At 47.1% G+C, this 12,818-nt stretch overlaps 1 protein-coding gene across 2 annotated transcripts in view; it reads left to right on the forward strand.

The window, feature by feature from the left end:
* Positions 1-12,818, forward strand: part of LOC8051753 (macrophage mannose receptor 1) — a 181,311-nt gene that overhangs the window by 116,540 nt on the left and 51,953 nt on the right. Inside the window, exon 13 of one of the 2 annotated variants that reach the window (XM_040217408.1) lies at positions 2,516-2,798. The exons of the other annotated variant lie outside the window; for it this stretch is intronic. Coding sequence (XP_040073342.1) covers positions 2,516-2,664 — 149 coding nt within the window. The 3' untranslated portion in view covers positions 2,665-2,798. Of the gene's footprint in view, positions 1-2,515; positions 2,799-12,818 lie in introns of those variants that run through there. 2 annotated transcript variants of the gene reach the window in all.

Consider the following 12,818-nt stretch of genomic DNA (forward strand, 5'->3'; position numbering starts at 1 on the left):
CCGTCTGGCATTCAGAACTAGAACGCGCGTTTACATTTCCGGCAGCTTCCAAAATGCCAACACAAACCACACACGCTAGCGCAGAGTGACACAGCGATATTTTCGCCGAGCACAGCGGTGCATAGGTGGGGGGAAAGCGAGTTCTGGCTGCCTTCTGCAACCGCGGCAGCGCCTCGGTATCGGTGAAGCCAATGACAGGCAGATATTTTATCTGGGTAGCGGAGCAAGAGCGCGTTGGGCGCCTTTTCTATACTCCGTTTCACCTTATGTTGTACCGCAGCGAAGGCTGGAAGCGCGAGCTCATAGCGTTGACAAATGCCCTTACTGCACGAGAGCTTGTGCCGCCGAGATCTGCCCCAGAGCAAGGAGCTCGCGCTTACAACCTTTCCTGCGGTACACTGGGTGAAACAGAGTATAGCTTTCAACTCACAAGACCGCTCACTAGGGTGCCCACATGTCTGTCTGTCTCAGGGTGAAGATATTCATTGTTGCCCTGGATGCGTCAGCGCGTGACGCTCTCGAGCGCTCGGTGTGTGACTTGGGCGGTAAAATAACGTCTATGCGTTAGCCAAAGCTACGCGCTCGAGCTGACTGACACCGGATTGCGCGCACTTCAATATGCATGAAGAAACGACTGGGCGGAAAAATGGCTGAGATGTCACCACTCAAGCAAAAGCGCGCGTGTGTGTGAAGGCACTCTACCGCTCACCGATGTGCAGCGCCCCCACGGAAAATGGGAGTTTTCCTCTCACGCGCGCTCTTTTGTTTTCGGAAAGACATCGGCAGGCCGCACCAACAGGGGGGATCGAGTGGCCGTGGTTCTGCCGTACGTACACCTGCTACAGACGTCCTCGTCGCATGCTCAGAACGATGCTCGAGAACAACTTTTTCTGGCAGTTAGAAGTGGTCAACGCGCGTGCACAGCTTTGACCGGTGCTCAAGGTCTGCGAGCGCACAGGTACCCAGAGCTTGGGCTTCACTATGGCACTGGGTTTGACGGCCTGCAAAGAATGCACGCAGATGCAGGTGCAACGTCCATTCCACACAATCAGAACCGTTGCTCTTGAAAGACGATAAGTGGGAGCTAATTTTGCGCGTGCACAGCGAACCTGCGAGCAACGTCCAAGAGTATGGCGTTCCGTGAATACCCCTAAAGGTGGTATTCACGGGGCGCCATAATTGAGCGCAGCGTTCTCTGCGCATGCTCAGAACGATGCTCCATTTAATTTCCAAGAGGATGTGCGCGTTGCGGAAGCGTTGTAGGTGCTCATCGTAAGCTCGTGCCCTGCGACAGCGGGCTCAACTATGGCCGCCAGTGAATAACACCCATAGAGTTATTACAAGAAACGCTAGAGGCTCAGCTTGTGCTGTTTCATTTTGAAGAAGACAGCAAGCAGTCAGAAATTGACTTCCGGTAATAATATGGGAAAAAGCGAGTGCGGTTTCTCTCTGCGCTCGATTATAAGAGCAAATATCACTAATAATTTGTACGTATTAGGCACATTGTAACATTTCTCGGTCACACAGAGGAAATAATTGGTCAGTTACAGCATTTTTATTTGAAATTCGTGGTATGAAAAACTGTGTTAAAACCGCTTTGTACGTGTATTTATCTGCACTGTCGGGCACTGTTAGCGCGAACACGGCGTCGGCGCTTTCCAGCATGGGGAATATACGTGCCAAACAAACGAAGGACATGTGGAAAACCAAGAGAGACGGCAAGAAGTACGCATTAACACTGGATAAGTAACTCCTTGTGCATGCAGACGATCAAAATAAATTGAAAGCCACGTAATATAGTCGGATTTGCAATAAATAAGTACTGCTTTATTCTTTCTGCTCATGAATATGTGCGAAGATGCTTGTTCTGGGTTCAAATCATCACCCGCACGCTCCAAATCTTTGCAAATAGGGGAGGCCATATAGAGCAGGTGCCCGATAAAAACTGCCCGACATAGAAAATAATAAAAAGACACACCTTTCGTAGCTCACGAGCTTTATTTTTTGCGTTCGAATGTTTCTTTAACCGATCGTAAAGGTGCACGAAGGAGTCATTTTCCTCCAATGACAGGACGGGCATATTAGCAATATATAAGCACCACCGAAATGCTAGCAAACCTTGAACACACTCTACATTCCTTTCGATCGTTAGTTTGCTTATAATCGTCGCTCGTTTTCACATCCCTTCCTTGAAACAGAGGTTTGGACATAAAATAGAGCGAAGTTTAACATCATTCAGTGGTAAAGAAAAATGCTGTAACTAAAGCAATTACACTTTCACAATACCAATAAAGGTGCATACTATCCGGTACAACCGAAATGAGAAAAGTTATTCATGTTATTTTCCGGCGAAGAGACAAAATTCACGCGCGTTTTCCCGTAGGAATACACAGGGAGGCTGAAAATGTAGACTGCATGCTGTCTGCTTCAATTTGGAACCGGAAGTCCCGTAGACACTAGCGCCAGCTAAGCTTCTAGCGTTTATTGTAATAACTCTATGATAACACCTACACAGGCGAACGAAAAACGAGAGAGAGAACAAGCAAGCATACGTCCTCTCCGCCACGGCTACTCCCACAAGGCCTCGCTCGCAGCGTCTGCTTCCCGCTGACGGTTTCGCTCAATCAGTGCGATCAGAGAACTTCGTTCAAAGAAACACAATAATCCGATCAACATCCATCTGTACGAATCAGATATGTGAGTACTGTACCAACCCGGGAAGCTCGCTCGGGCAATATTTTGAAAACTGCACATTTTTGCTTCAGCATCATTTTAACTGCACTCAGAGCATCAGCTTATTTATACAATTTTTTTACGCCCGTATAGTGTTCGGGGACTTCCCGTCGGAGCCCGTGTGAAATAAACGGATTGGTTCTGTGACGGTGTTGTGTTTGTTCCCTTTATCGTTCCTTTGTCTCTTTTTTTTTTTCATCCTTGCTCTATAGTTAGTGTTATGTATGGAGGCCAACGCTACATCACAGCAAACTCGTAATTTAATACGGCAGAAAAGATAGAATATGCTCGAAGCGCAGCATGCTCCAGAGTCCCCGCTCGTGCTGCTCTCTGGTCCGCGTGACAGGCTCGCGTATCGACGTCCTGGCTGCTCACGTGGTAATACCCACGATACTACAGTTAGCTTGTGCGCTATCTCTTATTTCAAGAAAGTCTTGTGTTTCCAATAAAATCTGTAATGCTCGCTAATTACTGGACGTGACTTACTGTGATTGAAATACAGTTTTTGGTTTGATGAAAAACTGAAGAAAACTAATATGTAGTTTCAGTCGGATGTTTCTTACAAGTGCGAGGAGATTCGGGAACAAATGGTATTTTTTTTTCAGAAACTTTGATACAAATGTTTCCCAAAAAAAGAAGAAATATTTATAACGGGCATGGCGGCGGGGGGCCGAGGGCTTGGGTATAACTTTAGTTTATATATATATACACACACACATATATATATATATGCAGGGTATTCCACGTAACTTGAGCCAAGGTTTACAAAGTGAAAGCCGTTTACAACTCCCTGTAACGTCGAATTGGAGCGCAGCTCTTGAGGAGGAGAAGGGAAGGGTACTGAGAAGAGGGTAGACCCATCCTCCTCCTTCTTCTCCTCCTCCTCCCCTCATTCTTGAATATGCTCCGGGGGGGGGGGGGGTCACGCTACCTTGGGGGTCACGTGACCTTGGGGGTTACGTGACCTTGGGGTGACCTTGGTGGGTCACGTGACCTCGCGGTTACGCCGACGCCGCTCAAGCCGGAAACGGGCGCCTAAGGGCTGCGCTCTAAAATATTTTGGTGCATTTTAGGGAGGCGAAGCGTCTATACGTGCTGCTGCAGGACTTCTAAAGGGCCACTGAAGACAGAAACATTAATGATTTTTTATTAAAAGTAAAGCATTATATGTCCCATTACGCGAAAACTCGGCGTCGGCGTTGTGCCCGAAAGATGGCCATAAAAATACGTCGTCAAACACACCCCACTCAAGATCAAAGCGTGCGCACCTCAGAAATAATATGCAAAAAGCACACCAACGCAGATTCTTCGCCGCGAAAGCCGTGAAGCCGGTGGGGGCGCCGCTGTGCAAGGTCAAAGCGGACGCGCCTCAGAAATAAAACACGAGGTACAGCCACCCAGATGCTTCGTCACGGAAGCCGTGGAGCCGGCGGGGGCGCCGTACCTTTGCAGTGGGGGAGCGTGATGTCACCGCCGGAGCGCCGTGTGCAAAAGGTGCCCTTCGGACTTCATCTCTGCTCGTAGTACTTCATACGACGGGCTGTGGAGCGACGGCGCGGGACGATAATGCCTTCCACATTCGTGCACGTAAGCAGTCTTAAGTGTCCCGCAATTTTAGAGCGCAGCTCTTAGGCGCCTGTTTCCGGCTTGAGCGGCGTCGCCGTCGGCGTAACCGCGCGGTGCATTATGAGACGCGTGACGTCACTGGTGACGTCACTGATAACATCATCAGTGGCGACGACGTCATCGCGACTACGATGACGTCATCGTGATGACGTCATTGTCACGTGACCTCACAGGGGTCACGTGACCCTCGTGAGGCGACGGCGACGCCACTCGCAGGGAGGAGTGGCAGACAGGGTGAGGAGGTCAGGAGGAGGAAGGAGGGGTATACCTTCCCCTCAGTACCCTTCCCTCCTCCTCCTCATGAGCTGCGCTCTAATTAGGAGTTACAGGCAGACTTGTACACGTTACTGAAAAATAGTAAGGAATTACATTTACAATTACTCAAGGCGAAATTGTAATTTATTACGATTACAATTACTCTCCCATGAAAGTAACTGACCGTTACCCCAAAAAGTAATCCGTTACTTTCGTGGCGTTACTTTTAACATTATTGCCCTCAAGTGAGAAACAAAGGGAAGAGGGTTATTCAAGTTCTTATTCTTGCCACTTGTTCCATTTAATGACCATGAGTATTTTGAGCAACAGCTGGCTCTCGAATGCCTCATCAGACATTTTGCATTATCTCTTACTGAATATGTCGACTGCTACGCTGAACACCATTCGAGCTGAGGCACTGGATGGGAGTGCCCTATTGTTCCTCACGAATGCTTCATGCTCTGCATTGAGCTTTTTTCAGCGAAGCAAGGGAAGTACTATTTACCTCGAATGTAGAGCAAAGCTTCGTCGTTGCAGCCGTTGCCTGCTAATCGAGAGATTTAGTAGATTCTTCAGATACCTCCCATACCCGCGATAACGGTACCCGATAATGATATGATGCATACGCAAAGACGGCGGCGAAGTATCGGATATCGTTATCGGAGTATCGGACGGATCTACTAAAATTCTCCATTCTCTAAATCGCCAAGCTGTAGAAGTCATCAATAGCAAAACATAGTTGTAACAGTAAGGTGATAATTAAATAATAAATAAGGTTTGGCTCGATATTCTTCTTCCTTTGGTTCTGAACAGGTCGAGCCTGGGTTGAGACGTTGGAGAATAAAAACAAGTTTCCAGTATATAAATATAAGTAATAAAAGAAAAAGAAGGAAACTCATAAAATCAATTAATTAGAACGTCGGTTAAAAAAGGAAAACGAAAACGCACGTTCGCCGTGTGTACCTTTCTTGGTGCGGTTCAAAAACGCACGGAGCACGAACCGACTGCAGTTTACTCCGGTGTTCTCCAGATTGACGTCCGCTGATGCCACGGGCAGCAAAGGGTAGAGTTAGGGAGCCTTCGTGTAGAGTACTAAGTAAGCCACGCTATGGCCCCACTCACGAGTTTCACTCTCTCCTCAAGCCCAGAATATCAAGTCTACATCAGCCAACATTATGTTTTATTTGTTCAAATATCTGCTTGAGATAAGATGCGTCCTGCTAGGGCAAAACAGGAAGAAGAAAGGAAGACTATTACCATTTTCTAAATGCTCGCAAAAAGCTGACTCACAAAAAGGGTAGGGTAGACGGAGCGTTGTCTCCTGTTGTGACATTATGAAAATGGTCGTAGTCGCTATATCCGAGAAGGACGTTGTTAATTCTTTTCAGTGCACTTACCGCCTCGAGCGTCTTGAAGAGGCGCACAATCACTTCGTGTCGACCTCTCCCCGTCTTCAATCGCAAATAAAAAACAAAGGGACTAAAAAAAAGCTGAAATAACTTGCCCCCCCCCCCCCCCCCCCTTTTTTTTTCGTGAATTGTTTATTTAGATTTTTCGATATTGATGTTAGGGTCTAAAAAAATGATAGATTCAGAGGCTTGGTGTTGCAAAAAAAGGCTTTGCGGAACTGAAGAGTGCCAAGCCTCTCTTTGCGCTGGTCGATTCGCGTGACAGTGTCACTGCGCTCGACTTCACAAAAATAAAAAAAAAAATAAAAAACTTTATTCAGAATGGTTTTGCCAAAAGAAAATGTAACGGATTACAAGGAATTCGTTACGTCAAAAATGTAAGGGAATTACTTTAAAATTACTTTAGAAAATATGTAATTATTCCGTTACTAAATTACTGATAAATGTAAGGGATTACAAGTAATTTCGTTACTTGTAACGGATTACGTACAAGTCTGGTTACAGGGAGTTGTAATCGGCTTTCATTTTTTTTTAGAGCGCAGCTTTTAGGGACCCGCTTCCGGCTTGAGCGGCGTAGGCGTCGCCGTCGGCGTAACCGCAAGATCACGTGACCCCCCCCAGGTCACGTCAATGCCCCCAAGGTCACGTGACCCCCTTCCCCCCGAGTTCACGTGACCTCACCCCCTCCCCCGAGGTAACGTTACCCCCCTCCCCCCGACGTCAGGTGACCCCACCCCCCCCCGTAGGAGATTGACGAATGAGGAGAGGAGAAGGTGAAGGAGGAGGAGGAGGGGTACACCCTCCCCTCAGTACCCTTCCCTCCTCCTCCTCAAGAGCTACGCTCTAATTTGGCGTTACAATCAAGCCTTATATCTCCCATTACGTGAAAAGGCGGCGTCGGCGTTGTGCCCGTAAGATGGCCAAAAAAAATACGTCATCAAACACACCCCGCTCAAGGTCAAACGGTAAACGGCTGTGACTTTTTTTGTCTCAAACACTCCAGGACGGCAGAATAAAAAGTGTATCGCGAAATAAAAACGCGCCCGTTAAAAATTTCCGTGTTCGTTGCCCGCCATGCTCCTCCCTGTTTTGTGTTTGAAATAACGTAGATGCTGGAGGCATTTTTCGGAAATGTAGAGGTTTCATTTCTTACATGTCTATGACGATTCTCAACGACATCCCACAAATATATAATTTTACGACCATTTAAAGCACTCTAGACTTTTCGAACGAAAATAATCCAGACCTCGAAAGTCTCAGCCAACGCGGTTTAAAAAGGAATATCTAACTGAACAGTGGCGCGTCGTCCGAACGCGGAGAATTAAAACATGGAAGGTGGTCAGTTGGGCGAGCTCATACTGATTAAACATGGTTAAAGTTGCGTACAACATGACAGGGGCAGAGGAGAGAAGCTCGTAGGCGACAGACAAGCGCTCACTTACAACTCACGTGTATTTGAAAGGAAGAATGAAAGAAATAAGTACATTGGCGGAATCACCTCGAGCGATGGCAACACAGATATACGCTAACACAGGCACAAGGGCACAGGAGATCAAGCGAGGCACTGGGATTCATCCATACGCATAAGATTGTAGAATGGTTGTTTCCTTCTCTGTTAAAGGTTAACCCAAACAGATTGGGGGGGGGGGGGGGGGGGCTTTAAGTTAAACGGGTGTTTTGCAGTGCACCTGACTGGGCGTAGCAAGCAGACGACTGCCCTCGGTCGAAACAAAGTTGAAACTGGAGCAGACGACGAATAATATGGCTGAATGATGTCACTGGAATGGTCTACGCCTGCACATATTTCACCTTTCCGGCACATTAAATACAGAGGAAGATTGTCGTGTTAACCTGATTGGTGTCTCTCTTTAGATATTTTATGCTATATATGCTTATGGAAAAAGGTGGTGTAGCGTAAAATAAAATTGCGGTGCGCTCATGGTCTGCATGGTCCCGGCATTGAAGAAAACGAAGAACCACGCTGAAACATCGGAATGGAACATCCTACTGAAACAGGGACTTTGATATTCGGTGAGACGCATAATCCTGCTTGAAATATCTATTTTCCCAATCGCCATGTTACTTCACTGCCCCCTTTTCCCTAGAACTCTAAAAAAATCCTTCTGTATATAAAAAAAACAACTTGTAGTGGAATGGCCGATCCGGAAAAAAAATAAACATTCATTCATTCATTCAAAAATCTGAACCTAAATACAGACAATAGTGAGGAAGAAATGCAATGGAAATCAGCTTGCCTGCGACGGTAATGGCATACGACGTGATGCGACGGCGATGTCATACGATGATGATGCGACGAAGCGAGGGTAAATACCGTCACCGGCAAGCAATGGAAATTAGCTTGGCTGCGACCGTCGCAGGCAAGCTAATTTAGCCCGACTATACCGTCGCAATGCCGGGTTTCTTGGGAAAAAGCTGAATTCGTAATCTTGCAGATAAAGCGCGGCAAAGTGCATTAACTGTGACATCCAGTGCAGTGGATGTTTATAGGGAGTTTTCAGATGACGTGAATCCGCCCTTTTGTTGTTAGATGTCAGCCTAATGACACTTATAAGCTTCTGTTACTATCAATATCAGGGTGTGATGCGAATCTTTGGAATGCTCGCCTTCCGCACGCGCCATACTTCTCATAACAAAATGGTGGGCGAAATGACTTCGGGGAGTCTTTTTTTAACCAAAATTTTCCAGCAGTCCTTGAATACAGCGGCAGTTCCTGACGATTGGAGGATCGGAAAGGTCATTCCGGTCCACAAGAGCGGTAATAAATCATCTCCCTTAAACTATAGGCCTATCTCTCTTACTTCTGTATCTTCGAAAATACTGGAGCACATAATCCATAAGAATCTATCCATTCACCTCGATTCCACTTCCTTTTTTAACAAGGCACAGCACGGCTTCCGTAAAAATTTCTCTTGTGAAACACAGCTTCTTTGCTTAACCCATGACCTTTTTACTAACCTCGACTCCGGTTTACCAACCGATGCTGTATTTCTTGATTTTGCTAAAGCTTTTGACAAAGTACCACATAACCAGCTGCTACTAAAACTTTCATCGTTAAACCTTGACACCAACGTACTATCATGGATTAAATCTTTCCTTTCGCAACGAAGCCAGTTTGTTTATGCTAACGACTCTTCATCTGCCTTGGCCCCTGTAACATCCGGTGTGCCCCAAGGAACAGTCCTTGGTCCCCTACTCTTCCTTATTTACATCAACGACCTTCCACTCCAGGTGTCCTCATCAATGTGTTTGTTTGCAGATGACTGTGTCGTTTATCGTAAAATAGCATCTCCCTCTGATTCTGTAGCGCTACAAGATGACCTTAACTCTATTAATAACTGGTGTAGTAATTCGCAAATGTCCCTCAACGTTAACAAATGTAAACACATGCGCTTCTCTCGTTCTACCTTCCAAACTTCCTCTACTCTTACTCTTAATGATGTTCCTCTACAACAAACTGACACGTACAAGTATATTGGTGTTCTAACAAAAAACCTCTCTTGGGACAGCCATATCAATTCAGTGGTGTCTGCTGCTAACCGAAGCCTAGGTTACCTCCGTCGCAACTTCAGATCTGTCCCAAGTAACCTAAAGCGACTCCTTTACATTTCCTTAGTACGATCAAAATTAGAGTATGCCGCCCTCCATTTGGCACCCTCACCTTTCTTCACTAACAGACAGTATTGAGGCTGTCCAAAACCGTGCTGCCCGGTTCATTGCATCTGACTGCTCACGTTTTTCTAGTGTTACTCGAATGAAATCTGACCTTTCTCTTCCCTTACTTGCTACCCGACGGAAGATGTTTCGCCTGTGCCTATTGCATAAAGTCTATTATTCCCCTCTACTACATCAGACTCTTCTCACTCCGCCAACCTATTCATCCTCTAGACTAGATCATCCGAAAAAAATAGCCCGGCCACGATGTTTTTCCACAGCTCATCAAAACGCCCTTCTCCCCGACGCAATTGTGGACTGGAATGGCCTTCCCGGTGACATCGCAGCCATCGAGGATTCCGCCGCATTTCGCGAAGTGATTCATCAATATTGTATTACCCACTCCCCTCTTTAACGCCTCACGGCCTTGAGGGTATTGTAAATAAATAAATAAATAAAAAAAGCTATGGCCGCCAGTGAATACTTCTAGGAAGTATTCACTGGCGGCCACAGCAGTGTGCGTGACTGCTGAGCGCGTGCTGATGGCGAGCTTCCACAGTTCTTTTGTAACATGCATTTCGCACCCTCAAGAGTGCCGGTCTTAGCAGCCTATTAATGTGGGCTCGTTCTGAGCATGCGCTCTAAACAGCACCCACAAATATGGCGCCCAGTGAATACTCCTTATAGAATAAGGAATATTTTGAGAGAAATGTTTGACGAAAAGGAAGAAGCGCCTTACTCAAGCTTGAAACGACTTCACGAATCGACAGCGAGTAATTGGAAAGCCTTTAAAAATCAAGGAACAATTCCGCGCAGTTGCACTTGAAGACGTTTGGTACGACTACGTTACGACGGGTTAGACACTGGGACATCCGTGCTTTGTATTTTACGTGCAAAGGTACTCTTTGAATTTGTTGCTTTACGGCGGCAAAGCGTAAATATCCCTGTGACTCGCTGTCGTAACTCGATGTAAGGCCTAGGTAGTCACGAATTCTCGCCACAGTGTTAATGGGCCTAAGGGGCACAACAAGGGCCCCATGTTACGCTTTTTGGACTCCCACGGCCACTATAGGCAGAAGGAAGGGACGTCCACGACACACCAAACGCAGATTGGATGTTGACAGAAGAAAACAAAATCAACATCCGATCCGCGTTCGCTGCGTTGCTGACGTCACTTTTTTCTCCATAGTCGCCGTGGGAGTCCAAAAAGAGCAACATAGGGCCCCTGGCCGCACAAACATCAGCTCCGCTTTGCGTGTGGAGGCGAATGCCTAAGTGAATACAATGCTTGATTGTGAGTTGAAATTCAGTGCAACTGGTGATCTTACTTGTTTTTGTTTGACGCTTCCAAAATATTACTTCTACAATGATACTCTCACAACAGAGCGCAAGCTCGCTGCAAATGCGTTACCAGGATATCATTGTAGACCAAAACACCACAGTGTAATCCATCTTTAAACCAACGCGCTGTTTACCAAGAAGCCCACATGAGGCGTGAGCTAACCCACAGTTCCCGCACGAAACGCTGGGCGCGCGCAGGAGCCAAATTCACGTGAAGCTTCTGCGCATGCGCCCTGCCAACACAGCGCCATCATGGCGACGTGACGTCAGGACCGCGTGTTGGTGTGCAGTTTGGATGACTACTTTCGTTTCTTCAATGTTTTTTCTTTAGAGCGCAGCTCTTAGGGGCCCGTTCCCGGCTAGAGCGGCGTCGCCGTCGCCGTCGCCGTCGCCGTCGCCGTCGGCGTAACCAAGGTCATCCCAAGGTCACGTGACCCCCAAGGTCACGTGACCCCCAAGGTCACGTGACCCCTCCAGGTCACGTGACCCCTCCCAAGGTCATCTCAAGGTCACGTGACCCCACGTGACTCCCAAGATCACGTGACCCATCGAGGTCACGTGACCCCTCCCAAGGTCATCTCAAGGTCACGTGACCCCAAGACCCCACGTGACCCTTTGAAGGTCACGTGACCCCCGTCACGTGACCCCTCTGAGGTCACGTGACCCCCGAGGTCACGTGGTCTCCTCCCCAAGGTCACGTGACCCCCAAGGTCACGTGACCCCTCCCAAGGTCATCTCAAGGTCACGTGACCCCAAGGTGACCCCCACGTGACCCCTCTGAGGTCACGTGACCCCCCTCCCCGAAGTCACGTGACACCCCCCCCCCGAGGTCACGTGACCGCCCCCCCGGAGCATATTAAAGAATGAGGGGAGGAGGAGGGGTCTACCCTCCCCTCAGTACCCTTCACTCCTCCTCCTCAAGAGCTGCGCTCCAATTCGGCGTTACAGGGATTTGTAAACGGCTTTCACTTTTTTTTGGCACAGGTGCTGGTGTGAAATCCGCGGTCTTTAGGGCAATCACATACTTTTGTATTTCTAATTTTTTATTATCGTGGGGGTCGTCATTATTTGGCTCACGGGCCGGGGAGAATGCCAGCCATATCGCCAACTTTTCTGGGGCGTTCTGTGCAATAAAACGTTCCTGTAGATATATCAAAATTATAATTGATTCGCGTTATAGGATACCTAGGCAATTACAATACTCGGGAAAATTACGATCTTTTGTCAAGAAGAGCAGAAATTTATAATCTTGTGAATGTGGTCTACTGGATTTAAAGGGGTACTCCGCCGATTTCGTCATGATTTCCGATTTGCTTGAAATTTTGCTAAACTCGCCAAACAACATCGCCAAAATAGTATCCCAAATATTAGGTCAAAATAATTTTTTGTCACGAAGTTATTGAATTTACAATTTTGGTCCTCATCGTGTTTTTCAAACTGAAAGTCTCTACTGGCAACAATGAAAAAGTGACGTCATTGGAAGTGCAGGGGATCACTCTTTGGACTGTAGGATTTGTTCCCAACTGATTCGAAGCAGTTTCATGGTGTCAAATGAATGTTTTGGAAGCTCGCTCCAGTCCCCGCGCTCCAGCACGGAACAAATGATTGGCATATTCTATTTTTTAGACTGCTCGCCCGACTGGCAAGCTAACCTTCCACTGACGTCACGGCCCTGAAAAGGGCGGGTATATTTGAATGTTTGTTTTTGCATCATTTTCATTTGCCGATTTCGCAATAACTATTATGAATTTCACGATACTAAATAGCTTACCAGAAAGGGTA

The sequence above is a fragment of the Ixodes scapularis genome, unplaced genomic scaffold (assembly GCF_016920785.2).
Source record: "Ixodes scapularis isolate PalLabHiFi unplaced genomic scaffold, ASM1692078v2 PGA_scaffold0__279_contigs__length_252992795, whole genome shotgun sequence".
NCBI classification, from domain to species: domain Eukaryota; kingdom Metazoa; phylum Arthropoda; class Arachnida; order Ixodida; family Ixodidae; genus Ixodes; species Ixodes scapularis.